We start from the raw sequence: 12,959 nt of genomic DNA on the forward strand, positions 1-12,959 counted from the left end.
CCTTTTTATATTCATGTACGCGATCAAATGTTACTCGTATACCGGTAGAAGAGGAACGCGTGTGTGAAAAAGCAAATCATAATAATCAAAACCGCGGTATGCTGCGCGAGCAACTGACCAAATGTATCGTTTTAATAATAGCCGGTTCGTGCCTCGCTCGAGATGCCCAAATGTGAGTCAATAATTATTTTTACAATTTTTTTATCTCCCTCGAGCTTTCCCACTAAGCCTTGCAACTCCAACGGTTCAGTCCGCTTTTTCTCTTCCTAACGCGTTCATACCAAAATCCGATTATTCTCTACTGGTATTTCGCGTGTTTGATTTTGACCAACTTCCGCGGCTACTTTTTTTCTCGCAGCGTCGACCAATGGGCGGAAAATCTCGGCACCGAACTCCTCGAGCTCGCCAACGCTGTGGGCCGACCAGACGAACTCATCGAAGCAAGTATAAAGTGTTTGATTGGAGACGAATTTTCGTATAGTTATCGAGCAGCCGACGGGCTTTACCACACGTTGCTGAAACATTCAAAAAGTTATCGCAGTTGAAGCATTTCAGCTCCGAAGAACCCCCCGCGCGTTTGCTCGGGCGTTCGATAAAAACGAGGCTAATTTCGGTCTGATCGCTGCTACTTCGAACACTCAAAAAAATGAGTATTTCGCCCGACAGTAATTGCCCTATCGTTGGTAAACGAACGCTCCGTTAATGCTCCGAATCCGAAAAGTCACGGGACACCGCTCCGGGGACAAAATGTTTTGGCTTCACCGGCAAAAAGCCATCTGTTGCTTCGGGGACCACCTGACGAGCAGGCGTCCATTTTCAACCGGAAATATCTTAAGAAAACCCGTTTCTTTCTGTATTAGTGTGACCTTGCTCGGCGAATTGGCCCACGCGTTCCGTCGAGCTATTCGCCCCTTATCGTTATTATTGTCACGTTACAGGAGTATTCCGCAAACGAGTTTTCATTTAAATTAAACGATAAGGTGAAGCAACAAACGCTGTCGAGCACCACAAAAATCAAAGTTTTCAATTAATTCGACATTTTCCTCCGGTCTTTCATATTTTCTGTTGAATCGAAACAATTTTTTCACAATCGAATCATCAATGGGAGAAAGCATCAGCCACGCCGATTTCGTGTTACCAATTAGTTGGAAAAATATTGAAAAACAATAATTCTGTGACCATTTTCAGAAATACAAAACTATGAATGCAATCGTGGTGGAAAAATCTGGGGAAGAACTGATCGACATAATAAGCGAAAGTGTCGGTAGGATGCTCAGAAGGAAGATGGACGCAGTTCGTTGCATTTTGAAAGTAGCGGAGGCCGCCGCCGAAGAATACGTTCGAGAGGAGAACGAAAACGTAACTTACGTATCCGGAAAGTACAGCAACGTCATAGACATGCCAGAAACTTCGACGCCTCAAAGTATAAGGAGAAACTATAGCACTTTTAGGTGAAGAATTTTCGAAACAAATGATTATTTTCCATTAGCAATATTTGAGTAGAAATTATTTGAGAAAATGCAGTGATACGATAACGAAATAAAGTATTTTCATTAGTTTTTTTATAAAATACGAGGTTGTTAGAAAAAGCGAATTCACTTTGTGGGAATAATAGTTGATTCAGTGAAATCAATCGAAGTAAAGCAAGCGTTGATAATATCATTGAAATGGAAGAAAGAAATTTAGTCAAATTAAGGGGCCCACTCTAATTGGACACGGGCAAAAGAAAGACTATTTTCACGAATTTTCTTCAACTACGAAAAAGCACGTTTTTTCATAGTTTTTTGCAAAAAAAAATAGTTCCGTTCAAAAATTCAAAATTCGTATGATTTATGCGCCACAGCTATGATATATACTAAGAACACGTGATAAAATTTTGGTAAGAATCGGTTTAATAGTTTCGGAGATTTTATCAACGAGCCGCCCAAAAACGTAATTTTGAGAAACGTATTAGCGTGCTCAGACAGCCAAGTAAACCTCGCTCAAAAGTACCTTAGACTGCTCAGATCTTTATAAAATTTTAGTATAATACTTTTGAATATATATACTTTTAAAAAATGGAGTGAAAAAAATGATTTCTCGAAAATTCTAATGAGGGTAAACCCCTTAACAAAATCATTTGATTCGTATTGTTTTCGAATGTTGATTTTCCCATTTCACTCCCATTTCCGCGATTGTTTTTTCTCAGGGACATGGAACTCACCTCAGATTCTCATTTCTACAATATCCCAGTGAATACAAATTATTCGTCGGTTCATGTGCCAACGAACGTGTGGGATTTGGGTCCGGCGGTGATCGAAGCGATCGATTGGTCCGAAGCACTCGATGATATATTTCGACAAAATTATAAATCAGATCCGGCTCTCTCCTGGCAATATTTCGGTTCTACGACCGGAGTGCTGCGACAGTATCCCGCGATGCAATGGAGAACTGACCGCGGTGCTGATGGTCATCCGGTTGTTGATCAGTACGACTGCCGAACGAGAAGTTGGTTCATCGAGGCTGCAACCTGCAGCAAAGACGTCGTCATACTCGTCGACGTCAGTGGAAGTATGGAGGGAATGGGTCGTACGATAGGTACGTCCATTATTATCCCCAACGCAGTATGCAAAGCATCATTTTATCATCAAACTCATTTACAATCGCAAACGAAAGTTTGAGCGTTTTTTTGGAACAAAAAATTAACATTTCGTCGTGATGAAGAAATTTTGGTAATTCTCACTATTCAATCACGTTTTACTTGTGTTATGATCCAATGAAAGTGAGCCATTTTGTGAAGTCATGCATGAAAAATAGTATATTACAAGAGCAGAAAGTTTCATATTTCTGCACTGCGCGTCACAATGCCCGAGACGAAGCCGAGGCAGTTCAGGGCTGTCAAACGTCTGCCCGTGTGGTGTATACTATTTTTATTTACAGCCGGTCTAAAGTACGTTTCTTCCGAAATATGCATCAAAACAACAATATTAGCAAAAATAATATGACATTTCCATAACAAATTTCCGGATGAATAACATAACCTTATTAGCACGGTTTCCGGGATGACTATAGACACAGCTAGCCTTTCAAAAAATATGTAGGCAATATGGTTTCAAGCGTGAAACGTCAAAGGTAAAAAAATAATGACGTGAAACCTTTCGAAATGCACAAAAAATTGTTTGCTCCCGTTGAGACAAATGACGCGCGCGCAGTTTTGACAGTGCAGAAATGTTATACTTTTGGTACTAAAAATACTGCAAAAAGCACGTACTTTCGACCGAGGTGTAAAGAAAAGTGGTTTTTTTTTTTTTATCTCAAACTCTTGCTGCGAATGTCGTTGTCCACAGTCGCTTCCTTCTAATACGCTGTTGCAACGCACTCTCGTTGCGGAGGAACCGGTCCAAAATGGGGGACTAAATTTTACACGAGTTTTCACCGTTCAGCACTATCAGGAACTCCAAACTTTCTGCAATGCAAAACAAAATTATAATTCGTTTTATTACGTTTGAGATGAATCTGTATTTGAAAAGTTGATGGAGTAATGAAAATAAGAGAGTAGCGGGCTCGTAACGGTGCCTCGATCACGAGCTCTGGAAACAGCGTTCCATTGTGATCTCGACGCTTCGCTCGTTTCCTTACAGTCATCGTGAGTTCACTTGGTTCGTGAATTGAAACGGGAGAAAGAGGAGAAGCAACAAAAAAATTGGCTCGTCACTTCGCGAGCTCGCGCGGTCGTCCTCGATGACGGGGACTCTCTGAATAGCAATAATTTCTCGGCTTCTTCACCGGATGATTGAATAGATTTTTTTTTTTTCAAGTAGGAATGTGACGATGGGAAAGACCGTTCGAGTAGCTAAGTGCGAAAAAAGGATTCCTCGTGACGAGCCTTTTGCTCATCGATTATCGATTTTCCAATTAATCTCTTCCTACTACATTGATTTCATTTACCTTTTTCTCATCAAGCGATCGCAACGGTCTCGTCTATTTTGGACACTCTTTCGAATAACGACTTCGTGACGATACTTCAGTACACGAACGAGACGGACGAGATCGTGCCATGCTTCAAGGACAAACTCATTCAAGCGACACCAGAAAATCTGAAAACTTTTAAGGAAAAGCTTCAGGATATGGATCCCGGTGAAGCAGCCAATCTCACGTGGGCCTTCACCAGAGCGTTTAACCTCTTGAAAAACTATAGCGATGCGAGAGGCTGCGATACTGAGACCCCCTGCAATCAGCTGATTATGCTCGTCACCGATGGCGTTGCTTCCAACGTATCCGAGGTATCGTTCAGTTTATCCCCCCCTTTTGTATTATAAATATTACACAAATATTACAGAAACGTTCAGCAGCTTCGAAAACTGAAACAATGTCGAAAAAAACATTTTTCGATGAATTGCAGCTCAAATCAAACTCAAATTTCATCGCTTTGAAATATCGAGAGTCTTCGCTCGAGCAATGGGCCCGGAATTATAAGGGTTTTTTTTACAATTTTTATGTTCGCGAACGTGAAACTTCAGAGTACTAATTCATTCGTCAAACTTTTTTTGACCAATAAGAAAGATGCGAAAAGCAGTTTTTCTTCGTACATCCGCGAAGCACTAAATCTTTTAATACGTTAATTGCCAGTTACTCTTTTTTACGAATCGTGTTCATCACTTCTCCAGGTATTTGACGACTGGAACAGGCAAGAAAACGGTACCAGGATACCAGTGCGAGTATTCACGTACCTTTTGGGCCGTGAGATTTCTATGGTACAGGAAATCCAGCTGATGGCTTGTCTCAACAGAGGCTATTACACACACATCAAAACCCAGGAAGAGGCGAGAGAACAGGTCCTTAAATATATACCGGTAGTTGCAAGACCGCTGGTTCTGCAGGGCGACGTTCATCCGATAGTTTGGACCCACGTTTACGCGGATGTTACGGTAAAAAAACGCTACGAAAATAATTCACTCGAAGAAAACGATCGAGAAGAATTTTCAAAATTTTTGTTTAAGGATGCCTACGAAAGAGAACAATTTCTATTTTTTCTCGTCACTTCTGAACGTCAATTGTTTTCACTTTTGTCGAAATTGAACTTTCCGATAAAATGGATGAAAGAAAAGATGAAAAATGTCAACACAGTCGTTTCAAACTGACGAATTATTGGCAAAAGTCTAAGTGCTCATAAAATTAACGAAATCGAATTTCCAGTAAAATTTACGTGGTTTCGGCGATATAAAAATGATAATATTTTGAGGAATTGAGGTTTAAAAAATTACGAAGAAACGACAATCATTAACGCATCTTCAGCAAAATGTCCAAAGGAAATCCTAGTTCTAAAGGGAATAAAAATCTTTGGCTAAATCGTACAAACTAAATTTTTTTTCCATTATCCTCAAAACTACAAGAATGCACAAAACTGTGCTGTCTGAACTGGGCGATTCGTGAACGCTACGGTTCAGAGTGATCTATAAAAATTCTTGAAGCAAATCAATCTCCGAAAATCACATTTACGAGAAATCGTTCGCTGTGTATATTTTTTCATGTTCCTTCGTGAATTTTGTAAAAAACATTCGCTGACTTGCAGTTTTCTTCACCAACGGGATCTCGAAAATTAAAATTTGAACAACGTTCGTGTAAATTGGACGACATTTCGAGGTCCTCTTGCCAAAAGTTCATTCATTTCGTTCAATATTTTTACAGTAAAATCATTTTCAAGTTCGCGTCGCATATACCTCGAGCATTTTCGCGATAATCCCACGAGAAGACTCGCCTCGTTAAAGATAATAAAAAAAACTTGTGTCGTATGCATATTGTTGAAGAAGCATCGAGTGTCCACGGACGGCTCGCACACGGCTGCAAAAAAACGCGTTGCTCATGAATTCGGGTTTGCGAGTGTTTGATGTAATAGAATTTGCGATCGTACGAGGAGGCGTGTCCGGTTACGTGGGTAAGAGATAAAGCGAATCGCTGAATAAGAACGAATCAAAATAATCAACGTTGCAAGTTTCTTTTTCAAATTACACGCGTTAGAAAACGTCTTGTTGGTTAAAATTTATCGCAACTCTCATACGATTCTCTCGATCAATTTATCGCTCGAATATTTTCAATGAATTTGTCAACTGCTTTTTTTCTCGAATTGAATTTTGAAAAAGCTGCATCATCAGTCAACGAGTATTTTATAAGGACGATTAGTAATAATCGGATTAAGGTTAAAAGGACGATTTCCGGTAGAATCCAGCCCTCGCCACGTGGCTGTGGGTAGTGATGGACCACGAGAAGCAAAAGGCACGTCTCGAGAAAGTTCAGAAAGGGAAACTGCAGGGTGTCGAGATAAACGAGGATGCGGTCTACATTAAGCAGGTTTCATTGAATTATGAAAAATCAAAGTGGCGATTTTTTATTACGTTTCCCCTGAACCCTGCTCGACGAAACCACCCAACAACGAAAAGATCCTCGCAATCTGTAGCTCGAAATTGCTTTCTGTTTTATTAGCAATAATGTTGAATTTGTTTCACGCAGTTGACGTATACGCGTGACGTGCATGGCGAGAACCAAGTTCCAACGTTTTTTATGTTCATTTAAGTTCCTCGTAGTGCGTAGTCGTGTATTTTTTAAGTTTTCTTTTCATTTATTTTTCAAATTTTTTATTTTATTTTTTCAGTGTTCCCCCCCTAAAGGCAATCCAACTCGCTTAACACACAACTTTAGTGATGCACACACACTCAAATACACTGGTCGAAAAACTGGATGCTCACCGGTACTGCGTTGTTGTATTTTTGTCAATAATACAATTTATCGTTCAATCAGCACTTTCTATACTCGCTCGCTCATTCTCCTCTTTATCATCTCTATGCATATTTGCAATTCGCACGTGACAAGCTTACACCGCAATTGACCGTCGAATAATCGTCCCTCAAGCCTTTTCCGTAACTCATTTACTCCAATTGCTTTCAAGCCGAGACTCTTTGTTCAGAGTTGATTTTCCGGCACTCAAACTTCTTCACATTCTTTCACGCATCCATAGCTTTCCCATTTTTATGCAGTTTATTTCTTATTTTCACTTGCCATTTGTGTCCTCCAATTTTCTTGGCTTTTTTAGTAGTGAAAGAAATATACCATTTTTCAGAGACTTTGACGAAATTTTACAGCTCGCAGAAGGCGAAAACCCTCGCTCGGATCCTTCGAAGGTGAACACGACGCTCTGGCAAGAATATCGACTTTTAACTTCTGTCAGTATTCCGGCGTTCGATCGTAAAGGGAATCGTAACAACAATACGAGGAAAGCGAATCTTCTGGGCGTCGCTGGCACCGACGTTCCCATTGACGACATTCGAAAATTAACTTTGCCTTATAAACTGGGTGTCAACGGCTATGCGTTCATCGTCTCCAACAATGGTTACGTAATTCTGCATCCGGATCTCCGGCCTGTCTCGCAGGGACGCTTGAAACTCAATTACAACAGTATCGATTTAACGGAAGTGGAAATTCTCGACGATGGGAGAGGACCGAGGTGAAAGCCATTGAAATTCTCATTTCGAAAAAATCTTGTTTTAAGGAAGATCGCACGAATCTCACGGGAATCGAAAATTCCAACTTTAAGAGTTGAAATCTTCGAAATGTGCTGAAAATACACAGCGTGCATCTATTTCCGTAATTATTATAGGATCCAGCGTCTACAGTTGTCGAGAAAACAATTAACGAAAATCACATTTTTTGAAGGGTTATACACAGGCCCTTGTGGCAGGCACACTTCCTGTGCGACCATTTGGATTTAATGAAATACATAGGATCCTCCCAAATTTAAAGAGCCCCGAAAACGAGAATAAGAAAATAGAATGTTTTTAGATCTCAATGATGTCTTGAGAAAGCCTTGTTACCGGTGAAAATCACTTGGGAATGGAAAAATAAAAGCACGAAAGTACTGCATGCTAGTCAAACGAGTGATAAATTTTCAAAACGCTTTTAGACCAAGTTCAACGTACCGATTAAACTTATCGTTGGTAGATATGTATTCAAGCATATTTTATTAACGTGAAAAAATATTTAAAATGATAGCTTTGCAAAAGTATCAACTGATAGATGCAAATTTCCATGATGACACATTTTCACAGCTACTTTTCAAAGAATCATCTGTATTTTTTAACCGATTTTATTATTGCACCGAGTCTCATTTCGTTTCTCAACTCATCCTCTACGAATTCACCACGTAGATTTTCCTTTAAACTCATTCCTTCAGAAATTATGAATTAGCTGCAACAGTGAAACGATCAAGTTAAAAAAACAACTACATGGTGGATTCGTAGAGGACCAGTTGACGAACAAAATGAGACTTGTTGCAATAAAATCGATGAAAAAACGCAGATAATTCTTCGAAAAATAGCAGTGAAAATGTGTCAGCGTGGAAATTTGCATTTATCAGTTGATGCTTTTGCAAAACTAGCGTTTTTAATATTTTTACATCTTAATAAGATATGCTGTAATACAAATCCACTAACAATACATTTTAATCGGTACGTTAAACTTGGTCTAAAAGCGTTTTGAAAATTTAGCACTCATTTGACTAGCATGCAGTACAGTAGTTACCTCAAACCGTTATCGTAATATTAAAAATTTATCAATCTCAACAAATAAGTTGCGCATAATTTTAATAATTGCGAGAATAAATTTTATTCGTTTCTTTGATTTTATCAAAAGAGCAAAAAAGTTTTAAAGTAATTTTAAAGTGACCAACGAAATATTTGTTCTAATTACCAACAGAGATCCCGGACCGGAAGTGTTGCAACTTCGAGCAGAGCTGGTCGATCACAAACGCGGCAGTCTGAAAAATATTCCTGTGAAATTACACTACGACGATAATCGTCGAGTGACTTTGGAAAAGAGAGATTATTATTACGCACCGCTACCGGGCACTCCCTTTGGCATCGCTATCGCGATACCTAATTATGGAAAAACGTGGATAAAGGTGATATGAAAATTAGCTCGTTTAAATAAGCGAGTGGGATAAAAAAAATGAGTCTCAAATGAAAATCTTGAATTTTTAAGGTTTTTTTTCTCCTTTGTGTGTTCGAATGAATATTCGCTGTATTTACCCCGCGTTTATATGATCGACAGGTCGAGGACGAAATCCGCAAGACCCAACGAACGAACGACCTTTCGGACTTTTTTGTCGGTGAAAATTGGAGAGTTCATCCGGGTTGGGTTTACTGCAGATTCCATTATTTGGAGGGACACGAATTCGAGAATTCTGAAACAGAATTAAAACACTTTTTGCGGCTGCTCGGTCGTCCTGATTGGAAATGGTCAGACCAATACGAGGCTTATTCCAACACGAGTGACAACAACGAAGAACCCGATTGCTACGACCAAGTACTCCACGACGACGATTATTACTGCAATCAAGAATTAATGGAGCTTTTAATCTTCGATGCGAAAGCCACGAACAAAAGTTATTCCGGCACATTCGTCCATCGCGATCAGGCCACCAGAAGACTGGCGAACGCGTGGGGGGTTTTTTTGAGATTCGTCGCCACGCAGAGCGGACTCACGCGATGGCAAGACCTCGACGTTTCCAAAATTCCACGCGGGAGAGAACAAGTAAAATTTGGTGATCTCTACCGACGTGCCGTTAACGAGCCCTGGTACAAAGGCGCCATTTTTCAACATGAAATCGATCACGACAGCATTTCGATTTCAGGTGATCAGCATCAAACATTGTAACTGTCGATGACTATTTCTTAAAAAGTTTTCTTATGTCTTAAAAAAATTTTTAAAAGAATTTCTACAAAATATCCATGCTGATGAAAGAAAAATAAAAAAGTCGTCAGATCTTCAAAGAATTCGTTAAAGATTTCAAGATCTGGGGAAAGCTCTGTGTATAACTTTTATAGAAAAACAGCTTCGAAAAACAAAAACTGGCAGCATGTAAGAAAACTATAAGAAAAATTAAAAAAAACCTTTCAAATATCTCATAACAAAATTTCGAGAAACAAACAAACGACAATGAAATGAGCAAATACCTTCAAAAAATTCGTTAAAAACAAGAACATTGAAAAAAAGATCAGGAATGAAAAGTGAACGTGAAGGTTATTGAAAGAACTCGAAACTCATGATGAATTTAGTGAATAATGTTTGTGTGGATCGTATTCAGTGCCTTGGGAAGCCGGACCGACAGCTGTGGTGACTGTTTCAATGGCAATATTTCCACGGGACGGAGGAAAAAATGCATCGGCAGCGGTGGTCGGTTTTCAAATGCCGATGACGACTTTCTACCAAAAATTCATCGACGTAACATCGACGACGACGAATCCGGACATGAATTGTGTTCACAAATGGATCGATTGTTATCTCATCGATCAAAACGGTTACGTCGTTATTTCGGAAGCTCACAATGACACGGGACGTTTTCTCGGAGTGGTTGAGGGTGCAGTGATGAAGTCAATGGTCGTCCAAGGGTTTTTCAAGGCTGTCGAGATTTATGACTACCAGGGGCTTTGTCAAGACTATGTGAGTACGGACACGATCATTTTCTTTCCATATCATTTGTCTTTTCTCGTTAATCCAGTGCCAAAAAATCAATTGTACTGAACATTTAGGGAACATGCAAAGTCATTTTGATTTGTGAGTGTGGAACCGAAAATTCGGTTTAAAAAAATGTCACAAATTATTTCCATTCATTAAACTTTCTTTACCGTTTCGAACGTTATCGCTTTTGCTGTTTTATTTCAAGCTTACAGTTGATGTTTCTAGGATTTTTAAAAAATGAGTTTTTCGACGAGACCCTTCGAGCCTTGTGCTCCTTTTAGCCGCATACTTTCGCGATTTCTGAATTTCTGTTTTCAAGCATCAGTCGAAATTTGGACGAATGAATCAGGATTTATTCGATTTTTGAGCGAGAGACTATGAGAGTTTTTCAAAAAGATAAATTTAGCTGAATTCTTGTCTCTTGAAAAACTGCTCACTGAACCCGTTCATGAACATTACCAGCGAGGTATTTTCGTGAATCTGTCAACTAAAATTTCCTCGATGCTGGGTATTTTTAACCCCTTCACGGACGCTATGTGACGACGAGCAGCGCTGACATGTCACCGTAACTGGTGGGCCTGGCAGATCGAAGGATGTCAACGAAACGTTCATACAACTGTTCATACAAAAGGAGAAATGAAATTTCTCTATCTTATCAACTTTTTGTTCCTTTTTTTTTTTATTTTTATATTTATTAACCACATTTTTCAAGTTTAAGCCGATCGGAACGGTTCCAATTGAACACACAATCGTCCTCAGACCTCCACGTATCGAGCAGCTAAACAGTTTCAATGGTTGACGTGTTTTCTCAACTTCCAAGCTGGAGGTCCCAGTAAATTAGAAAAAAATGCCCGTCCATGTTTCTCGGTGTCTCATTATATTTCGTATTTTTTTCCGAATATTCTATTAATCTCTAAAATACTCGATGACACGAGTATTTTATGTATAGTTAATGCTTTATTTTAGAAAACTTTTAATGAGAGAGAAAAGTAGGCGCGTGGCCGGACTCCGTAAACGCATGCAACAGTAACGATTGTGTGCTCGAAAGTCTAAAATCACAGAATGAGTGGGGGGAGAGAAAAAATTTTTTTATAAGAAAATTTAGTAAAACAAAAGGTTGATTTTCGATCGAGAATGTAAATAATGCAAAATAAAATAAATTCGCACAATGACGTGCTCAGGTAATAAGAAGCGACGCTTCCGGCAACTTTGGCAATCCGTTTCGCTACGTGGGAAAATTGCTAGTCTGGCTCCTCGGTCGATTATTATGGATGACAACGAAATTCGTCAACTTGCCGGAAGCATTCGCGAGAGTCCACTCGGACGAAGATCTGCCCGAGCCTCCGCCCCCACCCAAAGAAGAGCCCGTTCCATTCGCGTGCGATCAGAAGAGAACTCTGTTCATAATGGATCAGGAAGTTGCCGAAGAAAGAATCACAAACTCCTCGTTGCAATGCTCCAGGCCCTTCTACGCCCAGCGAGTGAGTACTTGAGTCAGTGAATACTCGACGCGAACGAAAATTTTGTGTTCGAAAATGAAACGGGAGACGAAGAATGGAATAAATGAAAAAATCGTTCCGAGCTGTTTTTGGCACACGGTGAAAATAAATTTGTCGTTCGATCAAAATTTCGATTCATTCATCCAACAAATTTTTTAATTTTATTCTTAGGTACCAGCGACAAATTTATTGCTCCTGGTTGTTGACTCTATGTACTGGACCTGTCACGAAAAATTGGAAGTAACAGCAAAAAATATCGATCCATCGGAATACCCAAACGGTACAGAACCTTCTCCCTGTCACAAGAAACACCTCAACGATTTGCCCCGAAGACGGTTGGAGAACTGTTACGCTGAGCATCCCCTGGAAGAGGAAATTGATGCCTGCGGACGAGCAACGACATTGCCCCATTTTTCCATTCGCACATCATTATTTATTTTATTTATCATTAAGCTCGCCCTGTGAGATTCTTACGAATCTGTGCAAATAAACATTTTTCAAACGTTTAAAAAAAGTTTCAAATCTGTTTTTTTTAAACATCCAGACAAACTCGATACCATAACCGAACTTAACCAAAATCCTCTCAAAAAACAGCCCCTCGAAACTCCAACTATTTCGACTCAAAGCTGGATTTTCAAATTCAGATTTATAAAAATTAAAAAACCATTTTTATGATTAATCGAAAAAAATCAAAACTACTTTTCAAAATCAACTTTTTCTTATATATAAAAAAAAAAACAAATAAACAAATAAACAAAAATAAAAAGTTGCAGAAAAAAGATTTTTGTATCTGTGCATCGCTTTCCAATTTCAAAGCTAAAACACCTCGGTTCCGTCGAATCTTTGAACTTCGCGCCCGAGTGCGAAGCTCCGCTCCTCTACTTTGGGACGAATGACGAATGAAGCTCTTGTGAAAACAAACTCTGCGTTCCAACAGTTCGGAATGGGTTCTCGAATGTTTTTAAACCAGGA

The 12,959-nt window shown here is 39.4% G+C and overlaps 1 protein-coding gene across 4 annotated transcripts; it reads left to right on the top strand.

The window, feature by feature from the left end:
• The first annotated feature begins 33 nt into the window (after positions 1 to 33).
• Positions 34 to 12,501, top strand: Ca-Ma2d (Ca[2+] channel Muscle-specific alpha2/delta subunit). 4 transcript variants are annotated; one of them, XM_043417995.1, is made up of 13 exons: positions 34 to 172; positions 359 to 444; positions 1,189 to 1,451; positions 2,189 to 2,577; positions 3,943 to 4,262; positions 4,647 to 4,907; positions 6,199 to 6,327; positions 7,116 to 7,477; positions 8,725 to 8,929; positions 9,079 to 9,661; positions 10,115 to 10,470; positions 11,670 to 11,969; positions 12,159 to 12,501. In XM_043417995.1, the coding sequence occupies exons 1-13, from the start codon at positions 163 to 165 to the stop codon at positions 12,450 to 12,452; spliced, it is 3,558 nt and encodes a 1,185-aa protein (XP_043273930.1). In that variant the 5' UTR covers positions 34 to 162; the 3' UTR covers positions 12,453 to 12,501. The 4 variants fall into 4 exon arrangements, with proteins under 4 accessions (XP_043273930.1, XP_043273928.1, XP_043273929.1 ...); XM_043417993.1 differs by having other exon boundaries at positions 40 to 172; positions 359 to 440; XM_043417994.1 differs by lacking the exon at positions 6,199 to 6,327 and adding an exon at positions 6,629 to 6,724 and having other exon boundaries at positions 40 to 172; positions 359 to 440.
• Positions 12,502 to 12,959: the final 458 nt, after the last annotated feature.

Source organism: Venturia canescens, chromosome 4, assembly GCF_019457755.1.
Source record: "Venturia canescens isolate UGA chromosome 4, ASM1945775v1, whole genome shotgun sequence".
Classification (NCBI taxonomy): Eukaryota; Metazoa; Arthropoda; class Insecta; order Hymenoptera; family Ichneumonidae; genus Venturia; species Venturia canescens.